Source organism: Achroia grisella, unplaced genomic scaffold, assembly GCF_030625045.1.
Source record: "Achroia grisella isolate CSIRO2021 unplaced genomic scaffold, CSIRO_AGI_Agris_v1 utg976, whole genome shotgun sequence".
In the NCBI taxonomy this organism is placed as follows: Eukaryota; Metazoa; Arthropoda; class Insecta; order Lepidoptera; family Pyralidae; genus Achroia; species Achroia grisella.
The window spans coordinates 2,273,520-2,298,580 of record NW_026713078.1 but is presented as its reverse complement, the minus strand read 5'-3'; the positions used below and the strand labels follow the sequence as shown (position 1 = coordinate 2,298,580).

General features: G+C 32.7%; 1 protein-coding gene across 1 annotated transcript; it reads left to right on the top strand.

Annotated features, from left to right (window-relative positions):
* The first annotated feature begins 6,755 nt into the window (after positions 1 to 6,755).
* LOC131854345 (uncharacterized) lies at positions 6,756 to 17,622 on the top strand. Its single transcript, XM_059205453.1, has 2 exons — positions 6,756 to 7,024; positions 15,567 to 17,622. The coding sequence occupies exons 1-2, from the start codon at positions 6,848 to 6,850 to the stop codon at positions 17,475 to 17,477; spliced, it is 2,088 nt and encodes a 695-aa protein (XP_059061436.1). The 5' UTR covers positions 6,756 to 6,847; the 3' UTR covers positions 17,478 to 17,622.
* Positions 17,623 to 25,061: the final 7,439 nt, after the last annotated feature.

The window sequence follows — 25,061 nt, the reverse complement described above, 5'->3', positions numbered from 1 at the left end:
CCGAATCTTGGTTTACCACCATCGTAGTACTAAAAAAATGTTTAAATAAGAAAAAAAATAGTAAGTTTCACCATACGTTACCTTTGGTTTCGGTAAACGACCAGATTATGATCTTCACCTTCGCTAAGTCGGCTGTAGTATTAGAATCTGCTCCATATCTATAGAGCGGAGCAAGCGCATCGGTGTTTGTTCATAGCACAGATATTCCACTAATAACCATAGAACGTAATTAACCACGTAACGTATTTCAATTTAATATGAGTTTTATTTAGTTGTAAACGTGTGCTGCTTGTAGCGAGTGGGCTTTTCGGATTACGGCCACTGATTACATTATTTCCTTTTGGCTAAAATGCAATTGCATATTCAGGTTTTCACTACTTTCTCTTTAATTTAATTTATAAATTAATCTGTATTTTTGTATAACGTACAAGCTCATTTGAAAATAATAAGATCTTCAATTTTATATTTTTTTTAATTGTATTTTTGTACTTTATTGCGGCACAACAATATTAAATGATTACAGACATTGGCACTAGTAACTCAAATATTATTTTAAAAAGAATATTATTAATGTTATAGATTATAGAGTACGCCTACAAGATATAGAGTACAATACTCTATTTTAGAGTACGTTTGGTAACTTTACGTATATAGACGATGGTTACCACTTGGAACGTCAGCTTGTTTCCCATTATGATTACATAAAAAACCATGTTTCAAGTAAATAAATTAAATGGAATTAAAATAATTCTCAATTGAGGACAAAATGGGAGTCGTGTCGTATCAAGGATTAAAGAGCATGATGGAAGATCGCGGAAAGTGGCAAGAGCTCCACCGACAAGAGCGTAGCTCTTAAATTATGAATGAATGAAAATAATTCTCGATTAATGAGCACAGTCCCTCGCAACAACAAAACGTGCACAGTTACATACTAGCTCCGATTCGTAACGCTTCAGGGGCATCGCGCCAGCAACTTTCTTCGTAAACTACTGGAGATAAATGCATGTACTCATTATGGAGTATTTACATACTGGATCACAGCGGAGATGAGCTGTTGTGTAATGTTGACCTCGGTGCTTTGTTATTAAGTGAAAATAAAATCACATATGATTCAATGATACGGGGGTATACGGTAAGCAGAGTTTCTGTCATTGGTACTAAACAACTGATATAAATTTTTATATATTTCATTTCTATGTATTTGTATCAGTTGTTTAGTACCCATAACACAGGTTCTAGCTAGCTTGAATTAGTACTGGATGACGCTGTGTCAATTATTCTGAGATACCTACCAATATTATTATTAAAAATATTATCCTTACTCATAGTATAAAAACGAAAGTAATTCTGTCCGTTTGTCTCACCTTCACGCCAAAACTACTGAACCGAATTAAATGAAACTTGACACACAAATACTCTACACTCTGAGAAAGGATATAGGCTGCTCAGCTTGGGACTTGATAACGCTGTGTGAATTGTCTTGAGATAAAAAAAATATACAAAACATGACCGAAGCGAATCTCGCTCGCTCTACCTATACCACCTTTCCTTTTATTATCATACTAGCTGACCCCGCGATTTCGTCCGCGTAGAATTTAAATTTACTTTACTAAAATAAAAGTAGCCTAAGTTACTTCTTATTACATCAGCTACCTGTCAAAAAAAGTCTCCTCGAAATCGGTGCAGCCATTTCAGAGATTAGCCGGAACAAACAGACAGACAGACAAAAATTGTAAAAAATCTTATTTTGGTGTATATACCGTATTCATATGTAGGTAGTAAAAAACGGTAATTACAATATTACAAACAGACACTCCAATTTTATTTATATGTATAGGTTCACGCTCAAGCCGTGTTATGTAATTTGGAAGTGTTTAATTAGAATGTAATATTCAATAGAATAATACAATCTAACTAACAATATCATAACACAAGTCACGGTCATTATTCTCGCTTTCTTTCTAAGGAAGATAGCATTCCGTACGTCACCATTCATCAAACCGTCAGACTGTACATGAAAGTTACACAAACAAGTCCGGACACGCGTCAATGAACATTCGAACACAACTACCATAAATCTTTACAAATATTACAGGAATAAACTCTATATCATGCGCATTATGTTGTGTCTAATACTGATTACACGATAATACATGTAGAAAACACTAGCAGTTACCTGCGACTTGGTCTGATTTTTTCAGTTTAAGTATAACTTATGCCGGCTTTGTGATATAATCTATCTACAACTATAACTTCATTAAGATCTGTTCAGTCGTTTAGTCGTAAAAATTAGAAATAGACAGAGAAACATATTTTTGGATTTATTATATTTATTATTAACATTTATATTTTTTAATAACATTTCAGGCCCGTGACCTCAGTAATTTACTTCAAAATCAAATGTTTACATTTTTTTTTTATAACACAGGGGACAAACGAGCATGCGGCTCACCTGATGGTAAGTGATTACCGCCGCCCATGAGCACCCGCAACACCAGGGGAATTGCAAGTACGTTGTCGGCCTTTTAAAAAGGAATAAGCTCTTTTCTTGAAGGTTTCAAGTATCGGTTCGGAAATACCATTGCTGGAAGGTGATTCCACAATGTGGTTGTGCGAGGCAAAAAGTTTCTAGAAAACCGTACTGTGGAAGACCGCCATTTATCCAGATGATCAGGATGGTATTTCAGTTTCTGGCGGGTAGTACGGTGGTGAAACTCAGCAGCTGGTATTAATCCGAACAATTCCTCAACACTCCCCGTGATACATTAAAAATATATATTAAAAAATTACAATACAATAAATATTACCAGAAATATTGTCAATACTTACATAGTACTATCGCAAACTTGCTTTGCGAGCAATGTATTTTTTGTAAAATTTGAATGGCAGAGGAACCATAAGGACTCGAGTTGACTCGAGTTACCTGGAATAAAAAGTTTTATTTTTATTTTTCCGAACAATTCTAATGTTTTTGGTCGCAGCTCGCCTTGAAAGCTTCACCGAACTGTAGAGGGCGAGTAGAAATGGCACTTTAAAACCACGGAAGGACTTATGGAATGCATAATCATTTTATTGATATCATAATCGGACGAATATTCGAAAAAAAATTATAACTACCGAAAATTGTATGATATGAAATGATCGGTAAATTTCATGTCATTGTCAGTTCGAGAACAGAATCTTGCTCTCTCTCTTTCACTTGATTCATCCATTTACCAGTTGAATTCTTCCAACTCGAGTTGGCAGAATTCAACTCGAGTTAACTCGAATTATGCGCAACTCGAGTTAACTCGAGTTGACACATCTCTACTATTAGGTATTGAGGAATTACTCTCTGTTAACACGGACGTTTGTGATGGCTGTATAAAAATCCGGTCGGCCATTTGCTTATTTTCAAATCCAGCCTCATTAACAAAACTATAAAAACCAATATACAATCTCTTTCTTAAACGAACAAACACAAAAACACGACTACAAAAAGATAATAAACAAAAAATATCCTCAATGACTTGTAACAGAGTATAGTTAATAGAAATAATAATAGTAATCCCTGAATAATTCACACAGCGCCATCTAGTCCCAAGATAAACATAGCTTGTGTTATGGGCACTAGACAACTGATATAAAAACATTCATACTTTTTTTGGTAAATACATACATAATATACATAGAACACCCAGAACGATACAAACAATCATACTCATGAATACAAATTTTAGTACCGCGAGAAATCGAACCCGCTACCATCACAAGTAAAGTGGTGTGCTAAACCGCTACACCGAGGCCGTCAATAGATAATCTGTTAGTTACGATATAAATCTTGCAACTGAATTGATAACTGTTATTTAATGTATCACCGAAAAACCGATTAAGGATTCCACTCGTTGCGTAAACCGTTTTTGTATAACTACAAAAACTATGGTCACGCATCATTCGTTTCTGTAACGATTTCTCCACAGTTATTCTCTATGATTTCGTATGACAATATGAAAAACCTTAAGTTGTACGTATAATTACATGCTGTAAATTAATTCAGCGAGGTTTGATGGACTTGTCACTTTGACGAGAATGTGACAGCAACCAATTTACTGTTTTCACTGCCCTCATGAGCAAGCAATGAATACAATATGATTTCAACAGTCAATATATACATATAAATAAAATTGGAGTGTCTGTTCGTAATATTGAAATAACCGTGTTTTACTACATGCCTATCAATATAAATCGTACATACAAAAAATATGTACCGAACATACAAAAAAGATTCTAAAAATAACCATAAAAGGGCATGAACTTAATAGTCTATGAAAAGTAAGAGCGAAATAATAATAAAAAAATATGGTACATTCACCTAAATACCATTTTTTTTACATTTTTTTGTCTGTCTGTCTGTTTGTTCTATTTTCCCTGCCTCTCTCTCATGGAACTTAGCGAACTATTATATATAACTTGTCGTATGTTATTTATTTTTTTATTTACAAATATTATAAAGCTAAGTACATTGGACCCCGCACTATGTGAATCTGCCCGCAAAAGAACCGCCAGATGTTATTTAAAAGTGTATTTTAAGTTTATGTCTATTTCTATTAACTTTTACAGATCAGTTATTAGAGTAGATTTCATAAGAATCTAAAATAGACTCACGCGAATAAAGATATCTAAATTGGAAAAATCATCTAAGCTGAACTCTACATTACTCTACTACATTACCTAAACTACGACAAACAATCGGAATGTTTGTACCGTGCGAGGAATCTAAATATTATTATTTTTGGTATATATAGCGTTACAGTAAAAGTTTATGATATTTACTTTCAATAAGTCTCCACATTACATAATATTACTGATGTCCTTCCTAGGTCATATCTGTATGAATAAAATGCCCTATAGGTTAAAATCTAGTTTAAATTGTTGATTCTATGTATAAATTTTCTCGGCAAGAATAAAATTTACAATCTAAATCTAAACTAAATACTCTACATAGGCTCTCTTTCATCGATATTCCATCATTTGGAAAATAATTAGATATATAATTAATACATAAAGGAATTTTCTTTGCAAAAATGTGAACGAAGGACTGTATATATATTGGGCTGGTAAATATAATTATGTTAACAATGTACAAAAGTATAATAGTTAGCAGAACTAGAATAACAATGACATATATACATTTCTATATAAAATAATAGACAAAATATATAAATGATATACAGAGAGGTGCGTCGTGTACAAGCACTTTAAAATGACGGTAGATTTGACATACCATAAGCATCTGTAATAGATCTACATGAATAAAGAAATTTTGATTTCATTCCATTTCAACTTTCAACCTTTGACGCCTAAAACCGGGATACTCAACCACTAGTTTACAACGCTCTCGATTACGTAATAGAACTGTAGACAAATTAATTTTTGTACTATAATTGCCTCGCTCATAACATTAACAGTCATTCACTGTAATGCTCAAGATATGCGTTATAAATTGGACATAACACGAGGCCTCTCTCAAATGATGAATATTTCGAGTACGTTTGCACCGCGAGCCACATACGCTTCAGTGACTTGCGGCTACTCGAGTGATGGGATGAATATCTATATCGATAACTATGGGACACAGTTGTCTAGATACATCAAAATAATAATTGCATTTAATAATGGCTAGTAAGACAAATCCAATATTGTGTACTAAGCACTGCTGTGTCTAAACTGTGTCACCCCACCTTACATTTTCCAATTGTTATTTAGTATATAAAATCAATATTTTTATGTACATATTTTCAGTCAATTATAATCTGTAATATACATCGTCTCAAGCAACAACATCGTATCATTCACCCGCATCAATAACTATTAGATATACTAACTAGAAAATATAGCTTATTCTATTGTTAGATAAGTATTAGACAAAATAACTAAACAAATAATTACATACTTGTTTAAGAATACGAGCTGAGTTCTTGTCAGTTCTTCTCATCTCGAAATCATTCCGAACTGACCACAGATTTTGACATATCAAAAGAGTCTGTAATAGACCTACATGAATAAAGATATTTTGATTTTGTTAGTAATATTTTTAATTTACTAATTGACGGGTTTGCGCTTTGTTCGATTTTACCTGACTGCAAATGAAGATACAATATCATTTTTTTGAAGAAATTATTAATTGACCATCTTGAAGTAATTCTAAGGTAGTATTATTGTATTTTTTTATGTTTCGTTAAGTTAAGTTTTAAACTAATAATGAAGCTAAGCAAATCTATAACCAAATTTATGATTCCGGAAATATAAGATAAAGGTTTAACAAGTAAGTACGACTACGAGGATACTGTTTTGAATAACTCTAAATTTAATACTTTTAAAAAAAATCGAAATTATATCGAAAATATTTTTAAAACCAAATGCATAATACCTGAGTTTTAATTATAACAGACGATAAAATCTTCTTTTTATTTTATATTATATAGTAATTTTATATTAGTTAGCATATCAAAAAGGAATATTATTTTATTATTTTTGCTACATTTGTAGTATACTTATTATTTTCTTTAAATTTATACCTTCTGAAGTTAGGCGCAAATAAATACTACGCAGTTTTTTTTAAACTAATTCACTTTTTAGAATCAAAATCTGTTAGTGTTATTATATTCATAAATAAATCCTATATCGATATTAAAATGAAAGCTCCCATCCCAACACTAGTAATACATCAAACAGCAACGATCTCAAAGGAAAACACATAGTGGTCGACTCTCAAAGAATCCGCCGCATTACACTGCGCGGACGCATTGCTAGCGCGTGTGCAAACAAACAAACAGACATACTTCGAATAGTGATGTGACACGTCATAATGTCCAGTGACAGTTCGATAGCGACCAACACTAGTTCAAGGATCAGACAATTTGGATTGTACAGGACCATCGATGCCAGGACTGAGGAGTTCTTGAAGCTGTCAAGGAAGAGACAGATAAGGCAAGGATGCGCCTGCGCAGTTATATCGACGGCAATCACTGTTGCCATCGTAGTGGTAATTTCATTATTATATTATGAACTAACTGTAGCCGCGACTTCGTCCGCGTGGCGTCCAGCGTCCGCGTTAAAATTATGTTCTAAAATAGAAGTAGCCTAAGTTACTCCTTATTACATCAGCTACCTGCCAATAAAAGTCCCGTCAAAATCGGTCCAGCCATTTCAGAGATTAGCCGGAACAAACAGACAGACAGACAAAAATTGTAAAATATGTATTTTGGTGTATGCACCGTATTTATATTCATATGCACATGCATATGCATAGTAAAAAACGGTTATTTCAATATTACAAACAGACACTCCAATTTTATCTATATGTATAGATAAACAACTATAGCTATACCCCAAAAAAAAATAACTTCAATTATTTATAACCACATCTGGGATATGTACATATTTTGATTTCAAAACTAAATTACTGGATTGAGGTTGTTTTTGACGGCCGGTGGTCCAGCGGTTTAGCACACCGATTTACTTCTGATGGACGCGGGTTCGATTCCTCGCACGGTTCTAAACATTTGTTTTCATGAGTATAATTGTTTGTATCGACCTACGAGTTTTCTATGTTTTCTTAAAAAATCTAAGTGTTTATATCAGTTGTCTAGTACCCATAACACAAGCTCTGCTTACCGTGGTACTAAATAGCGCTGTGTTAATTGTCCAGGGTTATTTATATATTCATATTTATTTAGTTTAATAAAATTCCAATCTGGAAGTAGATCTTAAAAGTACCTACTTTTATATTGAAAAATTCGTTTTGAAATCAAAATATGTATATAACAAACAACGAATATTCATAAATGGTAGAGTTTTGAGGTAACAAACATTAAGGGCCTCCTTTTTTTGAAATCGGCTAAAATATAATTATCTAACCTGTCTAATCTTGCTTGTAAGTAGTTTGTATTTGTTATTTGAATAACTATAACTGAATGTTTACTTAATGGATTTATTTTATTTAATTACGCTATCATAAGCATGTGTGAGATTATAAATATTCGGTATGGAAACCTGACTACCGCTCAGATCGACCTCTACGCGGTTCCCCCTGGAAACCATCGTGATACATTCCCGGCGAATTTATCACGTTGGGCTAACTGATCTGACTTCATGTTCATCATATCATCCTCCACTGGTGCCCCGCCAGCGTAAACCGTTAGCGCAGGCGGACGCACCATTCCATTATCATCCTTAAAAAAAAAACCTGACTACCGCTACTGAAAGCGTTATCTCCTTCTCTATTGGTGATCAAATCCCGACCGTAATTGAGTCTACACCTATATTACGACACTTGTTTCACCTCTGAACGAGGCATCATCAGGCATTGAATAGAGTTCAGATATAGCTTGGAAGCCTAGTGTTGTCTGTTCGGCGACCAAACTACGATCCGAATGTTTATAAATAAAATGTACGACTGATGCAAATTAAACAAATATTGCTCGCTGAAATAAACAACAGTTATTGTTACATTGTATAAAAGAATTTAAAATAAACGATCTGTACAATTGCGAGTACTAACTGTATTTTATTTGACAATGAGGAACCAATTCATTCATTCATAATTTAAGAACGGCTCTCTTGTCGGTGGAGCTCTTGCCACTTTCCACGATGTTCCATCATGCTCTTTAAATGATGATACGGCACGACTCCCATTTTGTCTTTAATTTGCTTGATGTAGCTGTGCCTTGGTCTTCCCCTACCCCTCTACAATATTATGGTACTTTATATAACTATAGCAATCAAGAATACTGATATCTGATGGTAAACGGTTACCGTACCCTTTAGACGCCTGAAACACCAGGGGTGTCACGTGCGTGTTGCCGACCCTTAAGAAACTTTAATATATCCTTCTTGAAACACTAAGTAATTCAAATATACCCTTATCAAAAAACTCCCTTTCAATAAAATTAAAAGTTTTCGGTTAATTTCTTCAGTGGACTTGCAATTCAATTGCCACTTAATATGTACGCATTTATATCACTTATTATAAATAGAGTTAGTTTTCCAATATTGTTATTAATATACACTATTAATAATCCTGTATATGTAAAAAGGTTAGATAGGTCTAATCTCTTGATGATCCCAATAAGCAAAATATATTTAACAAATTGACCAATCCAAGTGCTCATAAAAAAAAATTATAGCCTTACTTTCAACATTTTAATTTCAGTTGAGAAGAACTCAACAGAAATGTTCAAATGATCTGATAGGGTCAAAATTGAATTTAAGAATTTAACGTGAAGACATTGTATAAAGTTGTCTTCATAGGTGGTCAGTTGGTAGCTCTGATTCACCTATTTCATCCGCCTGGCCGCTTGATTTTCAATCTGTTTCTCGTAGGGTTGAGTTAAATTCCCATTAAATATGATAACAGCCAATTTCACATATAATTAAGGTATGTAAATTATGCACAAAATGTTCAAATTAGGAACATACAATACCCAAAGTCACTGGCCCATAGACGTGCGTGCGTTATGTCGCGTACTTACATTATGGTCATAAAAAAAGAAAGTTGTCGTGTGTCGTAACCTTAATGGTCTCTAGGCTTGTATGAAGTAATTCACTTTAAATAAAGACGATTTATTATAATGGCAGTCACATAACAACCAGGTCAATGCAGCCTTTGGTAGAGCTTCTTATACAGCATTTAAAATATCTGAAATATGGAATATTCTAGTAGGTACGTCTACCTCTCGCGGTTGCATTTTTTTTTTCTATATTTAACTATAATAAAATATTTCATAAATATAACATTTAATATCTCATTGACGACCTCATCATACATCATAAATATAACATTGACGACCTCGGTGGTCTAGCGGTCTAGCACACCGCTTTACGACCGATGGTCGCGGGTTCGATTCCTCGCACGGCACAAACATTTTGTATTAATGAGTATGATTGTTTGTATCGGTCTGGGTGTTTTCTATGTATAATATGTATGTATTTACCAAAAAAAATATCTATGTATATGTATCAGTTATCTGGTACCTATAACACAAGCTCTAGCTAGCTTACCTTGGGTCTAGATGGCGCTGTGTGAATTGTCCTGAGATTATTATTATTATTATTTAACATAATGTTACACATTGGTTCTTGTTTATATTGCTATACCAGGAAAGGAACATGTATAAGTTGTATTTAGGTATACAACGACAGTAATCGAAACACTAGTGTATGTACGTAAATTTTAAAAATCTCTTTTGGATACGTCATTTAAATTTTTAAAGCTAAACTAATATGTTGAAATAAAAATTTACCGATTTTTTTTAAGACTGGTAACGTGGGACTGGGACTGGGACGCCAGCGGAGGATGATGGGATGAATATGAGGTCAGGTCAGTTAGCCCATTGTGACAAATTCACCATGAATTTATCATGATGGTTTCCAGGGGGAACCGCGTGAAGGTCAACCTGACAGGGTACATTGCTAGCGATGGGGACATCAATCCACATTACTAACAATCCCTTCCCTCTAAAGCTACCGATTAAACAAATCGGTATCGCAGGTACTCCGCTATAGATGGTAACATTATTTGAAAATTTTGCACCTGTCTATTTAGTTACCAGAATTTAAAATTAAAAATCAGGCCATAGCTGTGCCCGCGGTTATACGCGCACGAAATTTATAGTAGTATATTTGTGAGTATGGATGGATAAATGGATGGTTGTTTGCATGACGCGACGTAAACACTATTGAACTGATTTTGATGAAATAATACAGTAATGTAGCTTATACATTAGAATAACATATAGACTATAATTTAAAAATATATTATGTAAATTTGGCGATATATATGATAAATGTCAAATAAGTGTAATGTAGATGAAGTTGTTCAGGTTAGTTAGTAAAATATAGGGTTGTAAGGATACAGCGTCATCTAGTCCCAAGCTAAACAGATCTTGTGTTATCTTGGATATAGCTAACCCGCGACTTTGTTCGCGTGGAATTTAACTTTACTTTTCTAAAATAAAAGTAGCCTAAGGTACTCCTTATTACATTATATACCTGCCAATAAAAGTCCCGTCAAAATCCGTCCACCCATTTCAGAGATTAGCCGGAACAAACAGACTGACAAAAATTGTAAGAAATGTTATGTTGGTGTATGTACCATATATATATTCATATGCATGTAGTAAAAAACGATTATTTCAATATTACAAACAGACACTCCAATTTTATTTATATGTATAGATTATATTGTAAATCTCTACAACAATTGCCGCTTTTTCTATTTAATTTTCTTACACGTCCAAACCTCACGGAGCGTAAAGATTCATTGGTGGATCATAAAATTCTATAATTGCTTATTTTAGTAGGTGACTAAATCTGATCTGGATTCCGTTCATGTAGAGTTAACGCATTTCCTACATGACGGTGAAATCATCTGCATTCAGACGTAAACTCGCATGGAAATTGGCATGAAATGGTTACTCCTCACGAGATGCCAGTTTATTTATATACGGCACGAAAGGCTCGTCTATCTACGTTTATCTATGACATTATCTATATTAGATATCAGTTTGATTTTAGAGAGTTTAGAATTACTGTTGAATATATTTTCTATGTTCAGTCAGTTTAAGTCAATTTTCACTGCGTTGTAGATTCTTTTATAACTTTTACGGCTTCGGTAGTCTAGCAGTTTAGCACACCGCTTTACCGTACTAACATTTGTTTTCAACATATATGTAACAATCATATCTATTTGATTTTGTATTAGTCTTGGTGTTTTCTATATATATAGGTAACCCCGCAAACTTTGTTTTGCCATATAAATTAAAATCGCTATTAAAAAATAGGGGTTGGTGATAGAAGGGTGAAAATTTTGGGTTGTATACATTTTTAGTGCTTCATTATAAAAACTAAATGACAAAAATATAAAAAAAATGTTACGGATAGATCACTTATCACTTAGGGGTATGTAAAATAGATAGTAGCCGATTCTCACACCTATTGAATATGCATATAAAATTTAATACAAATCGGTCATGCTGAGGAGGAGTATGGTAACTAACAATGTGACACGATAATTTTATACATGAGATTAAGTATGTATTTACAAAAAAGATTTCTATATCAGTTGTCAAATACACTATAGTGTGTTTAATACTTTTTTAATTGATTTAATATTTTTTTTATGCATAATTAAAAATATTGCCATATGTATAGAGAAGGAGTGCAGCCTTCTCTATACAAAGTACGAGTGTACAAAGTTTTTGTTTCACGTGTATATATAACGATTAATAAACTATAGCAATTGTGATGTATTAACGTTGTAATTAGTTGATCTATTATTTGGTATTGAAAATATTTTTAACTGCACCTTCTTCATTTTTGGTCTTTACAATACAAAGGTAAGATAAATTCAACATGTTTAATGTTTCTTTAAAAACTTTTAGCTTACATGTAGACGTAATCAGTAGCTTCATCTGTCTTTGTGTAACAAGCATCTAACATCTTTACAAACTTTCGCATGTAATATACATACCGAGAAATTAAAATAAATATATTTTAAGTATATCTTTCTTTTCATTTCAGTGTGTCATCCTCGTCTACGAATATGAAATCAATTCAGCCTTCAAAAATAAAAAGAAATCATTACACAGAACTAATTGGCTCAATCTTAGAAATGACACCGCCAATAATTATCAAGACAAGTTCAGAAAAACTACTGTTAAATTTGATAAATCCACTATAAAGCTTCTACCATTGATTTTAAAAGCGCTGAAACATAATAAATATTTAGAGAATCTTATTGAAGATTCCTCTAATCCTATTAAAGACGAAATTAAAGCCACTACAGAAATGTCTAGTGCGACAAATTTATTCTCTAATAGAAATTGGATAAGAATTCCAACGTCTAAACTGTATACTATCGAATATAAAACATCGCCAATTATATATTTGAAATATCCGACAAGAAATATCGATTATTACACAAAGATCAGAAAAATAAGAGACTATAACAGAATAATGAATTATCTCGAAAAAATGATAAGTGAAAAAGGGGGTATTGACTATACCAAATCTATGAGAAGAGATTATATTAGTTCAACTGAAAAAATAACAAGCAAATCAAAATCTTACACTGACTATAAAAATCAAGAACAGTCGAAACCAAAGCTACGGAAACAGCTGCAAAAAATGCAATTCAAAAATAATTCTCAGCAGTTGTCTGATAGCAACATTGTTAATTGTAAATGTCCAAAAAATATGGGGAATTTATTGAATAAATTAATTTTTAGCATCCATCAATTGTTAAATGATGATAAAAGCAATAGAATGACTATAGCAACACCTTGCGACGGAAATAAATCGCAGTCACCAAATTTATTCTCTACGTTACCTTCTTTCTTTACACGAGACGTTACAACGACTAAGACGAAAATAACAACTACCACTACAAAAATTAGAGAATTGTCTAAAAAAACGATAACTGAACAATCCACAAAAAGAGTCTTCAAATATATGTCAGAATTTGACAATGTATTACAAAATATTGTAACTAGGGTAATGGAGAACCATACTTACTTCCCTCGTAAGTCTTTGAATATAAGTCCAAAATATTATGCAATCATAAAGAATTTTACAACAATTTCGGAAAATAATATGAATACAAATATGCATTATGAATACAGTACGACTGCCAAAAGCTATATAGATGGCACAGAATATTACGATGAAGTAACAACCACAGTACCGATGTTAATGAACGATAATAATGGAGAAAAAATATATAAATCTGATTCTTTCATTATAAATAAATACGCATTACAAATAAATCCAGAAAAAGTAGTGAAAACTAACAGAATTTATCCAAAACCTAAATTCTATAAAATATTTGGTTTATCCACAGATAAATTAGACACTAAAGAGAAATTGGATACAAACGACAAAATTACAGGATATAATCAAAATGAATTACCTTTGAAAATTCGACCTTCTATACCCATATATACTGAAGACGATTATTATAAGCATGATGCATCAGCTCAGAATGTAATTAAAGATATTAATGTCAAAGAATTAATTAAAATAAGAAATGTACCTAAAATTATAATACAAAAGACAAAAACTACATCAACAGTTTTACCTATATTAAGTACTCCTAAAATCTCACTCTCAATAGAGCTGAAGGAAAAACATATTCCTTCAAGTGAAAATAGGAACGATAAAATTTATGTAAATGCAAAAGTTCCTGCAGATATATACACAGAAACTCAGGCATATAAAAGTACTAAGGAACAACCAAAACATTTAAAAAAATCGTCGTTAAATGTTGTTGTAGAAGGATATGGCATAGATGATGATTTTATTACAGATGATACAATGGTAACATCCATTACACCGGTTCTAAATAAGAATACAAGTGTACTAATTGAAATAGAAAATAAACCAGACATAGAATCAAATTTATGGGAGTCTCTAAAAAGTGAAGAAAACTCTTTGAAATCGCAATCAATGCTGCCTCAAAATCGGCCAACTTATTTAGAAATTCAAAGAAATTATTGGAAACACGATGAGCCTATAGATTATGATACTAATATGAAATATAATAGTTTTGACTGATTTTTTAAACTGCATTATACCATAGATAAGATAATATTATATAATACTATTAGAATAATAATGAAATTAATAGATACTTTTTGAAACTATGTTAATATCTACTCTTTGAAGTTATTTAACTCTTTTATATTAATAACAATTTTATAATAAACACTAAATATTATTGTATATTTATAGTTATGTTTAATATTTTAAAGAAATATAATAAATAGATATATTGGTGACATATTATTACTAAATTCCTGTCTTCTTAATATAGAATTTATCTTTATATAGTAAAAAACAAAGCCGCCACCGCTGTCTGTTGGTTTATATATTTTAAATTGTGCAACGGGTTTTAATGAAGTTTTCAGAAATAGATAGAGTGATTGAAGTGGAAGCTTTATATGTATAATACATGCGTGTTATAGTATAGAACAAGCTGAGAAATTCAAAGATTTGTAATGTGTCCAAGCGAAGTCGGTTGGGGCGGATAGAAACTAAGTTATTTAAGTCAATATTTCGTATATTTATATCCTAAACAAAACCTATTTAATTTTTAATATATAACACTAAAAAGTGAGTAATATTACGACTGATTATTATATGTATTATGAAAACAAGGCAATATATATTTTTTTGAATTGTTAGTTACCCAGGTATGTAAAATATATTACTACTTACTTGCACTACTAGCTACCCGCCATGGCTTCGCAAGGGTACGTGTATGTACTATACATATAAACCTTGCTCTTGAATCATTCAATCTAATTTAAAGCGTAGTTTAAAAGATCGATAAAGGAAGCGACTTCATTTTATATTATGTAAAGATAATACTGGTCAAGCAAGGCCACGGAAAATGACGTATGATTTATATAAGTTATTCATCAATATATGTGTATAATTGACTGATACAATACTGTGTACAGTAACTTGTCAGTCAATTATTAGTACATGTTCCATTAGCGAACTAATTAAAATATTTTTACTTTCAGGTTATTCTACTAATCTACGAGTACGCGATTGCAGTAGAATGGAGCTTAGTACAAAACAAAAAACCATATCACAGAAGAAGTAATAATACGATAATAGTAAATGATACACCTGTTGCAGACAGGCTCGACCGAAGTTACTTCGGTTTTGACCAAGATTACTATGAACGAATGCCACTCCTTGTTAATGCTATGCAAGAAAATAGCTATGTAGACCCTTCCATAGATACAACGATACAAAAGAGAGGAAAAAATATCGATATGATTTACCCGAATCCGAAAATAACGACAAACGAAGCAAAATACGAGAATTCTATTAGAAGAACTAGTCCCAGACCATTTATATACGAACAAAGAAGTCCTACACCTGTCCCTTTCAGTAAAACATTTCGATCAAAAAGCTGGGTCGAAAGTTACCGAAATGCTGAAAGGCTGAAGAATATACAACAGGTTATAAAATATTTAGAAAAGACGATAAACGCAAAAGTTGGGGATATGCACGGACTTTCGCCTAGTACCCAAATAGCTTTTTCTGGTGTTTATGTTGAGCCTTATCATCATGACAATAAAGGACCTAAACAACCCCCTTCTATAGATTTGTTGTTAGAAAGTTCTAATAATATAGAAACTATAAAATCAAGTCACCAGTCTGATCCACTATTTAAATATAAACCAGACAATCCTAGTGATGTAAATTTGTTAGCTGATAGTTATTTACGTTTTTTGCCAACAGCAACACCTACTTTATTTTCTAAAGAGTATCCGAAAGTTCCAATGTTCAGACCAATCCCAGTTCCAAGTCAGAAGAAACCTTTTGACTTACTGCAGTCTTCTTCTTTAAACAACAATTTTAATACTAATGAAAATAATAATAAGGATAAAGCAAAAACATTTAGTGTTATGTTAAACTTGTACCCTTTATTGCCTTCATTATTAGACACTAAAGCAAAAAGAGTAGACTTTGGTAAAACAACGCAATCTGTACCCAATAAAATTTATATTACTACTTCGCGTCCATTATTTCGTAGAAAGTCTATTGTACGTCGTACTTCCGTCTCTAGTAAAAGGCCTCGTATATTTAATAATTACAAAACACCTAAGTATAATGAGGTTATATTCAGTTCTAAAGATAAAACGGACCATAGCGACTCCGAAGGAAAATCCAATATGATTGTTCAAGTCAATGTTTATCAAGCCGATAAAACATCCAAGTTATATGACAAAACAGAAAACAGTACAGAGTTTACAATAAACAACAATAATCAGAAAAGAATTACTCCTGTTACTGATGTGCCTATTCAATTATCAACAACTCAAGTTGAAGATCGTCATCTTGGTAGTTCTGGCGTATTACCAGTACAAACTAGATCAGAGCCACCACCATCTCTACCAATAGTTACAACAATGATTCCATTTTTTGATATCACACCAACGACCACAAATACATGGGTAACGAATCCTCCAGATATTATAAAATTTAGTCATGAAGACGCTAAAATCCCCGATCAATACATAAACATGCAAACAAATAACTTTGGCAGTGACGCTATTACAATTGACAGACGCAGTTTTACAGTAGATTTGGATTCAAGCGAAAAAGAATCCGAAAAAAGAACGCTTGTGGTAAAACTTAAAAATAATTCTGAAAATGTAACTGAAGAGACAACTACACATAATAAAATTAAAGAAGAAACAACTACGGAAAATATTAAAGATACGACTACAAAAGAATATGAAATAAGACACACAAATGGCCATTACCGTAATAAATTTATTGCGAAACAATGGCTAGACCCAAATTCTGAAGCGAACAGAAAAAGAAGACTTCAGCTGTTAGCCAAAGGTTTTCGGCGACCAAGCTTTAATTCGAGTTACGTAGAAATTGATAGAAGTAATTCACAAAAAACTGATTAGGCTATTGCTAAAAATGATATAGCGTATACTTCAAGATCATAAAACTTGTATATAATTAAGTACATCCGATTTTCCAGTGACCCACCGACTTTTGTATAATAATAACATGTGCTTATTTGGATACTTGATGATCACAATGTCTAATATGTGGGCACGAAATGTAAATAAAATAACTATTTTACTAACACGTTTTTCTTTACATATCACCCCATCTATAGTCAACAACAAAAGCAATCATAAATTTAAAGCGCCAACGCAAACTCGAGATGCTTTTGAAACTATATAGTTCACAGACTAGAACAGAGATGGCGTTGTGTATTATTTTAATTAGTATTTCAAAAATCAGGACATTTTATTATTATTTACTTACTATTGTAGTTCGTCTTACCACAGATAATATAAATATTTTTACTATACATGCCAGTATATTTGTAATCATATCATATTTTATTTGTTATGTAATAGATATTATTACGTAAACATATACTTAGCTCAGACATCAAATAAAAATAGAATTAATATAATAACCGTCATATTGACAACAGAAAAAAGGGGCAATTTGAAATAAAACAAGATTAATGAAATATAGTAAACTTAAATAAATACATATAATATTTTATTATATGTATTTATTTAAGTGTTACTTTATATAATTAAAATATTCCTACAATAAATCAAGTAACTATACTCATTTATTATTTGTAGGTCAAATAGTACTAGATACTTATTACAAAATAAAATAAAAATTTTCTTTGTAGGTATTCAATTACTCTTTTTCAAAGTTTTCATTCCAGTGTAGTGACCTCAATGCAAGTTAATACTTGCGCCCTTTTATCATGACCTAGTATATCCTACTTCTCGCTCGCACTTCCGTGACCTCAATCACATCGTCTCATCTCACGCATCTCAAGAAAAACCCCGTTACTTTTACCTGTGCAAAAAGGCTCTATCTGCAGAACTTTAAGTACGGACCGACAAGCATTATCTATTTCGCTCGCACATGAAGAAATTGGTATAAGTGTGCGAAAGAGATGCACACAATACAAATCCGGTACCTTAGACCGGTGGTGCAAGTTTTTGACAGTACAACAGACAGTATGTTTTCAACTTTACGAAGTCAAGTCCGTAGAGTAAAACTATGTTTAACTATATTATTTAGTGTTAATTAAATGTAATTTATATATATTATTATATGTTATGTGAAATAAAACGTTTCGAGTGATGTAGTGAAGTTATATCATATATGGAAATTACTAATTTAAGGTAAGAAGTCGTTTATTTGGGCATAACTGTGAAATAACAGTTACTTTGCTTAAGCGGAACTTTCTTTGGTTTAAGTTTGTCAAGGTCATCGTGAACCAATGTCTGATTACTTAATGAATAACAAAACTTAAATTTTATCATATAATAGAAATGTGAGATAAATTTAAATATGTTTTTGATTAACAAAATAATAATTACTTATTGTAATAATAGAATTCTAGCAGTCATAGTAATAGTAATTGCTCTGGATGAGGTAATAGAAGTGCTATTACCTCATTCACAACCTCTATTATTAATATATACCTAGGTATAAATAAATATTTATTATTATTATTATTATTATTCTGTTTCTGAACAAAACATTTACAAAATTTAATGTGAAATAAACATTTAATATGACAACATTTTGTATTTAGACATTTAATAAAGACAGACATTAGTTAACTATATTATTTTATGCATTTGTCTTAATTATTATTAATATATATTAAACCAGCTGTTCCCGCGACTACGTCCGCGCTGAATTTTACTTTATTTTTCTAAAATAAAAGAAATCTAAGTTACTCCTTACCATCAGCTTCCTGCCACAATAAGTCCCGTCAAAATCGGTTCAACCATTTCAGAGATTAGCCGGTGTTCAGTTTGTTTCAGAGATTAGTCACGTGTTTCTTGAAAGAAAGAATTGACGGTTTAACGATTTTCGACAATACAAATATGATTCTACACTTCTTCTCTATATAAACTAACTATAAATGTGCGAAATTTCATACTCTACAGTCCGCGCAATTTTTGTAAAAATCGGCGAAACGGCTTGACCGATTTTTTAGACAATTTTTTTATCTAACGTAGCATTAAAAAATACAACCCCAAATTTTCACCCTTCTACCATCAACCCCCTATATTTTAATAGCGATTTTAATTAATGTTTTCGGAGTCAGCTAGTAGATATATAAATTCATATAGTCAATAGTTTTAATGAATTTATATAGGTACAATGTTGACGTTGCAAGATCTTGTCATTTGAAGGCCCTTCCACTTGCTTAGCCGTTAGTTACAACACATGTAAACAAACGTCAGACAGCATTTCTGCATATATCAAGCTCTGTGAAATTGTGTCTACTAAGTAAACTGGTCACGCTGGCTGTATAATACCTACCTGACCTACTATAGCTGATATCCCTGGCGATTTTCATTCTAGAGTTTTATCACTTTGAAAATACACATTTCAATTTACAAATAATTATAGTTACCTTTAAACTTTCGTGTTTAATATACATTATTTAAATTATTAACCGGGTCTTAACACGAATATTTTATGGCAAATAAAGGTATTTACCTCTAGTAGTGATCACGGCTAGTGCAACCATTATAATATATACCTTTACGGGCGAGGGAATTGTTAGTAATTTTTTTTACTACACTAATGTAGACCGCAGCTGGCCTTTACAGCTTCGCAGGACAATAGGGAGCGAGTGCAGATGGCACTCCAAACCCGCAGGACTTATGGAGAAACTGAAGGCCACGTCCCGCCTGACGGTACTCCAAAGTGCGTAGGACTTACGGTTGAAGGCAAAATCCTGGCTAACAAATACGACTTTGATCTGAGGACACCGCTAGGGGTTGCAACCTCGGCTCAGATCGTCGTAATTGCATCCCTGTTTGAAATGGACGGGGGATCGATCAGAGGAGCGACCCTAGTAAACCCTAGATTTTTTATTAGTGGTCCAATACTACTAACAAACATCTATTTCACCTCAGAAACTTTTTCGTTTAAGATATGATGAGAACAGATTCTCATCATATCAATTCGTGTTATAGAAAAATCCCAGAGGATTTTTCTATAACACGAATTCTTGAGAATTCTGTTTATCTTATGTCACTAAGATATTACTCATTTCTCTATTGACATACACAAATGAAAGTTTGAAGCCGTATTCAAAAATGGAGTCATATGACTCAACTGTTTAACATATTGACTTATTGTGCTACCCCGACAACAATGAGTTAGTGTTTAGATTCGGGTCACCGCAGGCGTACATGCAGATAACTTATTTTTTTCTATTTTATAAACTGGTCACCAGGCTTCGTAATGGTAATTCGTAATTTAATAAAAACTAGTGGTCGCCCAGTGGTACAAATTCGGCCATAATTTTAAAATTGGCATCTCAGATGGTCGAAAGATTTTGCACACCGAATTTCCAATTGTCGCAAGTTCTATTACTCGCACGGTATAAACACTTGTTTCAGTCTGGGTGTTTTCTATTGTATTTACAGAAAAATACTTATCCACATACTTATATCAGTTCCCTAGTGCCCATAACACAAGTTCTGCATAGCTTAGGACTAGATGGCATGATCATCTGCTTCTTCCTTATCCGATTCCTTTGGCTCCAAAGTCCGACTCCAAAGTCGGCGTAATATATTTGTCTCTTCCATTCACCTCTCTTCGCAGTCGTCTCGTTATTTACTCCCTTTCTTACCATATCATCTTTCACACAATCCATCCATCTATTTCGGCCTTCCTCTGCCGTTATAACCATCCACATTCATATGTAACACCTTTCTTATAATATTATATTCATTCTTGTTGGGACCAGTTGGCGCTGTGTGAATTGCTCTGAATTACATATATTGTTTTGTTCCTATCATACGACGAGTACTCATAGCTAATTTATCATCAGTTCAAAGAACGTGGATATATATGTATATATGTATGTACCATAACGAAAGCTGTATTATTAATCGAATCATTTAGCATAGGTGTAAACAACGCCCAATGTTTCCCGCCAAGAAAACTGTTACGCCGTGCATCACCAGTAATTATCACTGTTCCCACGAGCATTGTGATAGTTCAGTGACTTGCGTCGTGATGTATATACCATTGTTGCTTCTAAACACTGCAGCGTAGAAGTTATGCCTTTCAAATCTTTGTTGTACAAAACAGCTCGGCTATTTTATTCACAACTAAGCTGTTTTCCCTGTATTCCTTTAGTTTTCTTACGATGAAATATGGAGTTTGTATAATATATCTTCAGGTTTTTCGTTAAGATCCATTCAGCTGTTTGGTAGAGAAAAGGTAGCAAATAAACAGACAATTCTGCATATATAATATTAGTATGTATATTTATATAATAACCCAGAATTATTAACACAGCACTATCTAGTCCCGAGCTAAGCACAGCTGGTGTTATGGGTACTAGACAATTCATACTCAGATACCTTTTATACAATAGATTTTTTTAGATACCTTTGATATAAACACCTAAACCGATATAAACCATCATAATCATAAATACAAATATACCGTGCCAGGAATCGAACCCGCGACCACAGGAAGTAAAGCTGTGTGCTCAATCGGTAGGCCACTGAAGTCGTCATAAGTAGTTATGTTTTTTTTTTATTGTAATGAAATTTAATTGGCCTTATTCATACGAGGATCGAAATTACAAAGGCCTGAGGTCAGGTTCGAACCCCCAGCGGTGCCCTCAGACCAAAGTCGTATCTGTGGACTTTGGAGTGACATCTGCACTTCGCTATTGTTCGGTAAGGCTATAAAGACCAGCTGCGGCCTATAGAATTTAAATAGTTCGTAAAGAGAAACTACTGACATCACGTTGTCACGCGACGTCTATGGTATGCATCAGGGATATTATAAATAGGAAATTTCGGATACGGATAGGTTTCGGATATAGGAATGATTGGTACACCGGATACGGATACGGATGCAGATGTGAAATTATTTCGAATTATCCGTTAGCTTCGGATAATTTCGGTTACGGATATGAATACATTTTTAAAGAATTTCAAAAGTAAAATACAAATATAGTACATAAAATTGTTACATAACGTGTCTCAATTAGGCTTCGCCACTATCCTATATTATCCGAAACTTTTATTTCGGATACGGAGCTCCCTATGATCTCTGGAGTGCATGATGCGTCCATTCCTGAGTACAAAATTATTGAATGGTAGGACCATTGCATGGACCTGTAATTCAATAATTACAAATTACATAACCTTTCGTACGTTCCGTAATTTGTAATTATTCAAAATTCAAAAATCATTTATTCATGTAGGACATTTTAGCCGCTTATGAACGTCAAGTTTATACATTATAATTTTTTTCCCTAACGTCTAGTTCGGTATGTAGATCCAATTGAGAAGAACTGGCAAGAAACTCAATTCTATTACTTTTTTTTTATAGTAAATTTATTTACAATGCATAGGTACTTATATAGATGTCTATGTCTAACATTAAATGAAAATCCCGAACATGAAAACTATTGCCATGCACCCTCGTCATTCAAGTAAACGTTTAGTGAGTAATAGGCCTTGCTCCGTAAATATGATTTAACAGATGTTTTGAATTTATTTAAGGGTAATTCCAATATATCCTTTGATAAACTACTACTGTAAAATTTTGTACCTATTCCCATAAAAGACCTATTGACTTTTTCTAAACGATACTTGGGGACAGCAAGTTTGTCTTTAAATCTAGTATTAATATTATGAATATTGCAGTTTTGTTGAAAGTCTAAGCAAATTTTCAGTAACAAAAACAATTCCAGCTACTTTAAGTTTCCATTGGACGGCTAGTCAAATTATTATTTAATTGCTCGTTGTGTTTAGTACAAAAACATAATCATGTATAATTCTTTGTAAGTTAATTACATAAACCTGTCTAATAAATCCTGTGCGTGTCTAATTTGTGACGAATAGACACGACATTGTTATTTGTTCATTAGTAGCCGATTACTATAAATTTGTTAATTTGTTCGCGCTTCGGTTTTTTATATTCTTCGTGTTTGATAGAGTCAGGAAATTTAATTAAAAAATACCTCGCTTTATACTATCTAAATATATATAACTCAAAGGTGACTGACATAGTGTTCTATCAACACACAACCCACAACCCAAACCACAGGACGGATCGGGCTGAAATTTGGCATGCAGGTATATGTTATGACGTAGGCATCCGCTAAGAAAGGATTTTGATTAATTCTACCCCCAAGTGGATAAAACAGGGGATGAAAGTTTGTATCAAACTTTGTCAATTTTAAATCGATCGGGCTGAGACTTTGCATGCATAAAGCTACTATGACAGGCATCCCCTAAGAAAGGATTTTGATAAATTCCACCTCTAAGGGGATAAGTTAACGCGAGCGAAACCGCGAGCAAAAGCTAGTAGCTCTATATGATTGATTTATTGGTACTCAAGTAACTATTTTTATGTCAGTTTGCTGTTTGGTAGTTTGTATTCAAAATTCATAAAAATTTAATTGTGAACAACATTTATTTAAAAAATATTTTTTTTTTAAAAAGTAACGCGCTGGTTTCTCAATGGTAAGGCGAAAAACTGATGACAACTATCTCTGTAGAAGTTTTCTTTCTCATTGTTTAATTTTCTAAAAGCAGCTGTGTTGCAGCTGCACTCGTTCAGCTTTTATGAGAAAATTGACTTAACATTACCTTACTATTTCTTCAGGAAAACAACTATTTATTATGTTGATATATTCTTTGAGCGCTGTCCCTGGAACAGTATCTATCTCTTGTACTCTTTTTAAAGCACCAGTAGTTACAAATAATCTTCTAGCTCTTGCGTCATTAGGAAGTAAAGTCTATAACGATCTTACTAATATTATAAACGTGACAGTTAGTATGGATGGATGTTTGTTACTCGTTGACGCAAAAACTACTGAACTGGATTTTGGTGAAACTTTACAGTAATATAGCTTCTACATCAGAATAACATATAGGCTATAAAATTGTTGAGGGTCAAACTACGGGCATAGCTAGTAATAAATAAATCTATATAATATATCCATGGGTTTTATATTGTGGTTTCTTAAGGGTCGGCAACGCGTTGCTCCCATGGTGTCTCAGACATTCATAGACTACGATAACCGTTTACCATCAGACGGGCCGTATGCTTGTTTGCGACCATAGTAGTATAAAAAAACTGTCTATTGCGTAGAATACAATAAAATAAGTAAAGAAACAACCGCGGATAGCAGTTTTATACCATTTCGTGATTAATTGCTTGCTCTTAAAGAAGGTATGTAGAACAAGTGCGTGAAGAATGTATAATTATAATAAATATATACTCAGAGATATAATTTTATTATTGTTACGATGTTATAATACGTGTGAAAATGTTATTTCTGAATATAATTCAATTAATTCGGTCAAGTGCAAGTTGTGATTGCGCAACGCGTGTTCCGTGATGACTAATTTTAGTAATCATGTATAAATTATATAAATTACTAGTTTCCCACGGCTTCGCTCGCGTTAATTTAACCCCTTAGGGGTGGAATTTATCAA

Bases quoted from the DNA above. Each gene is read 5' to 3' on its own strand.
- LOC131854345 (XM_059205453.1), top strand. From the start codon at position 6,848: ATGTCCAGTGACAGTTCGATAGCGACCAACACTAGTTCAAGGATCAGA. The intron at 7,025-15,566 runs GTAATTTCATTA...TTTTACTTTCAG, and splicing joins TCACTGTTGCCATCGTAGTG to GTTATTCTACTAATCTACGA.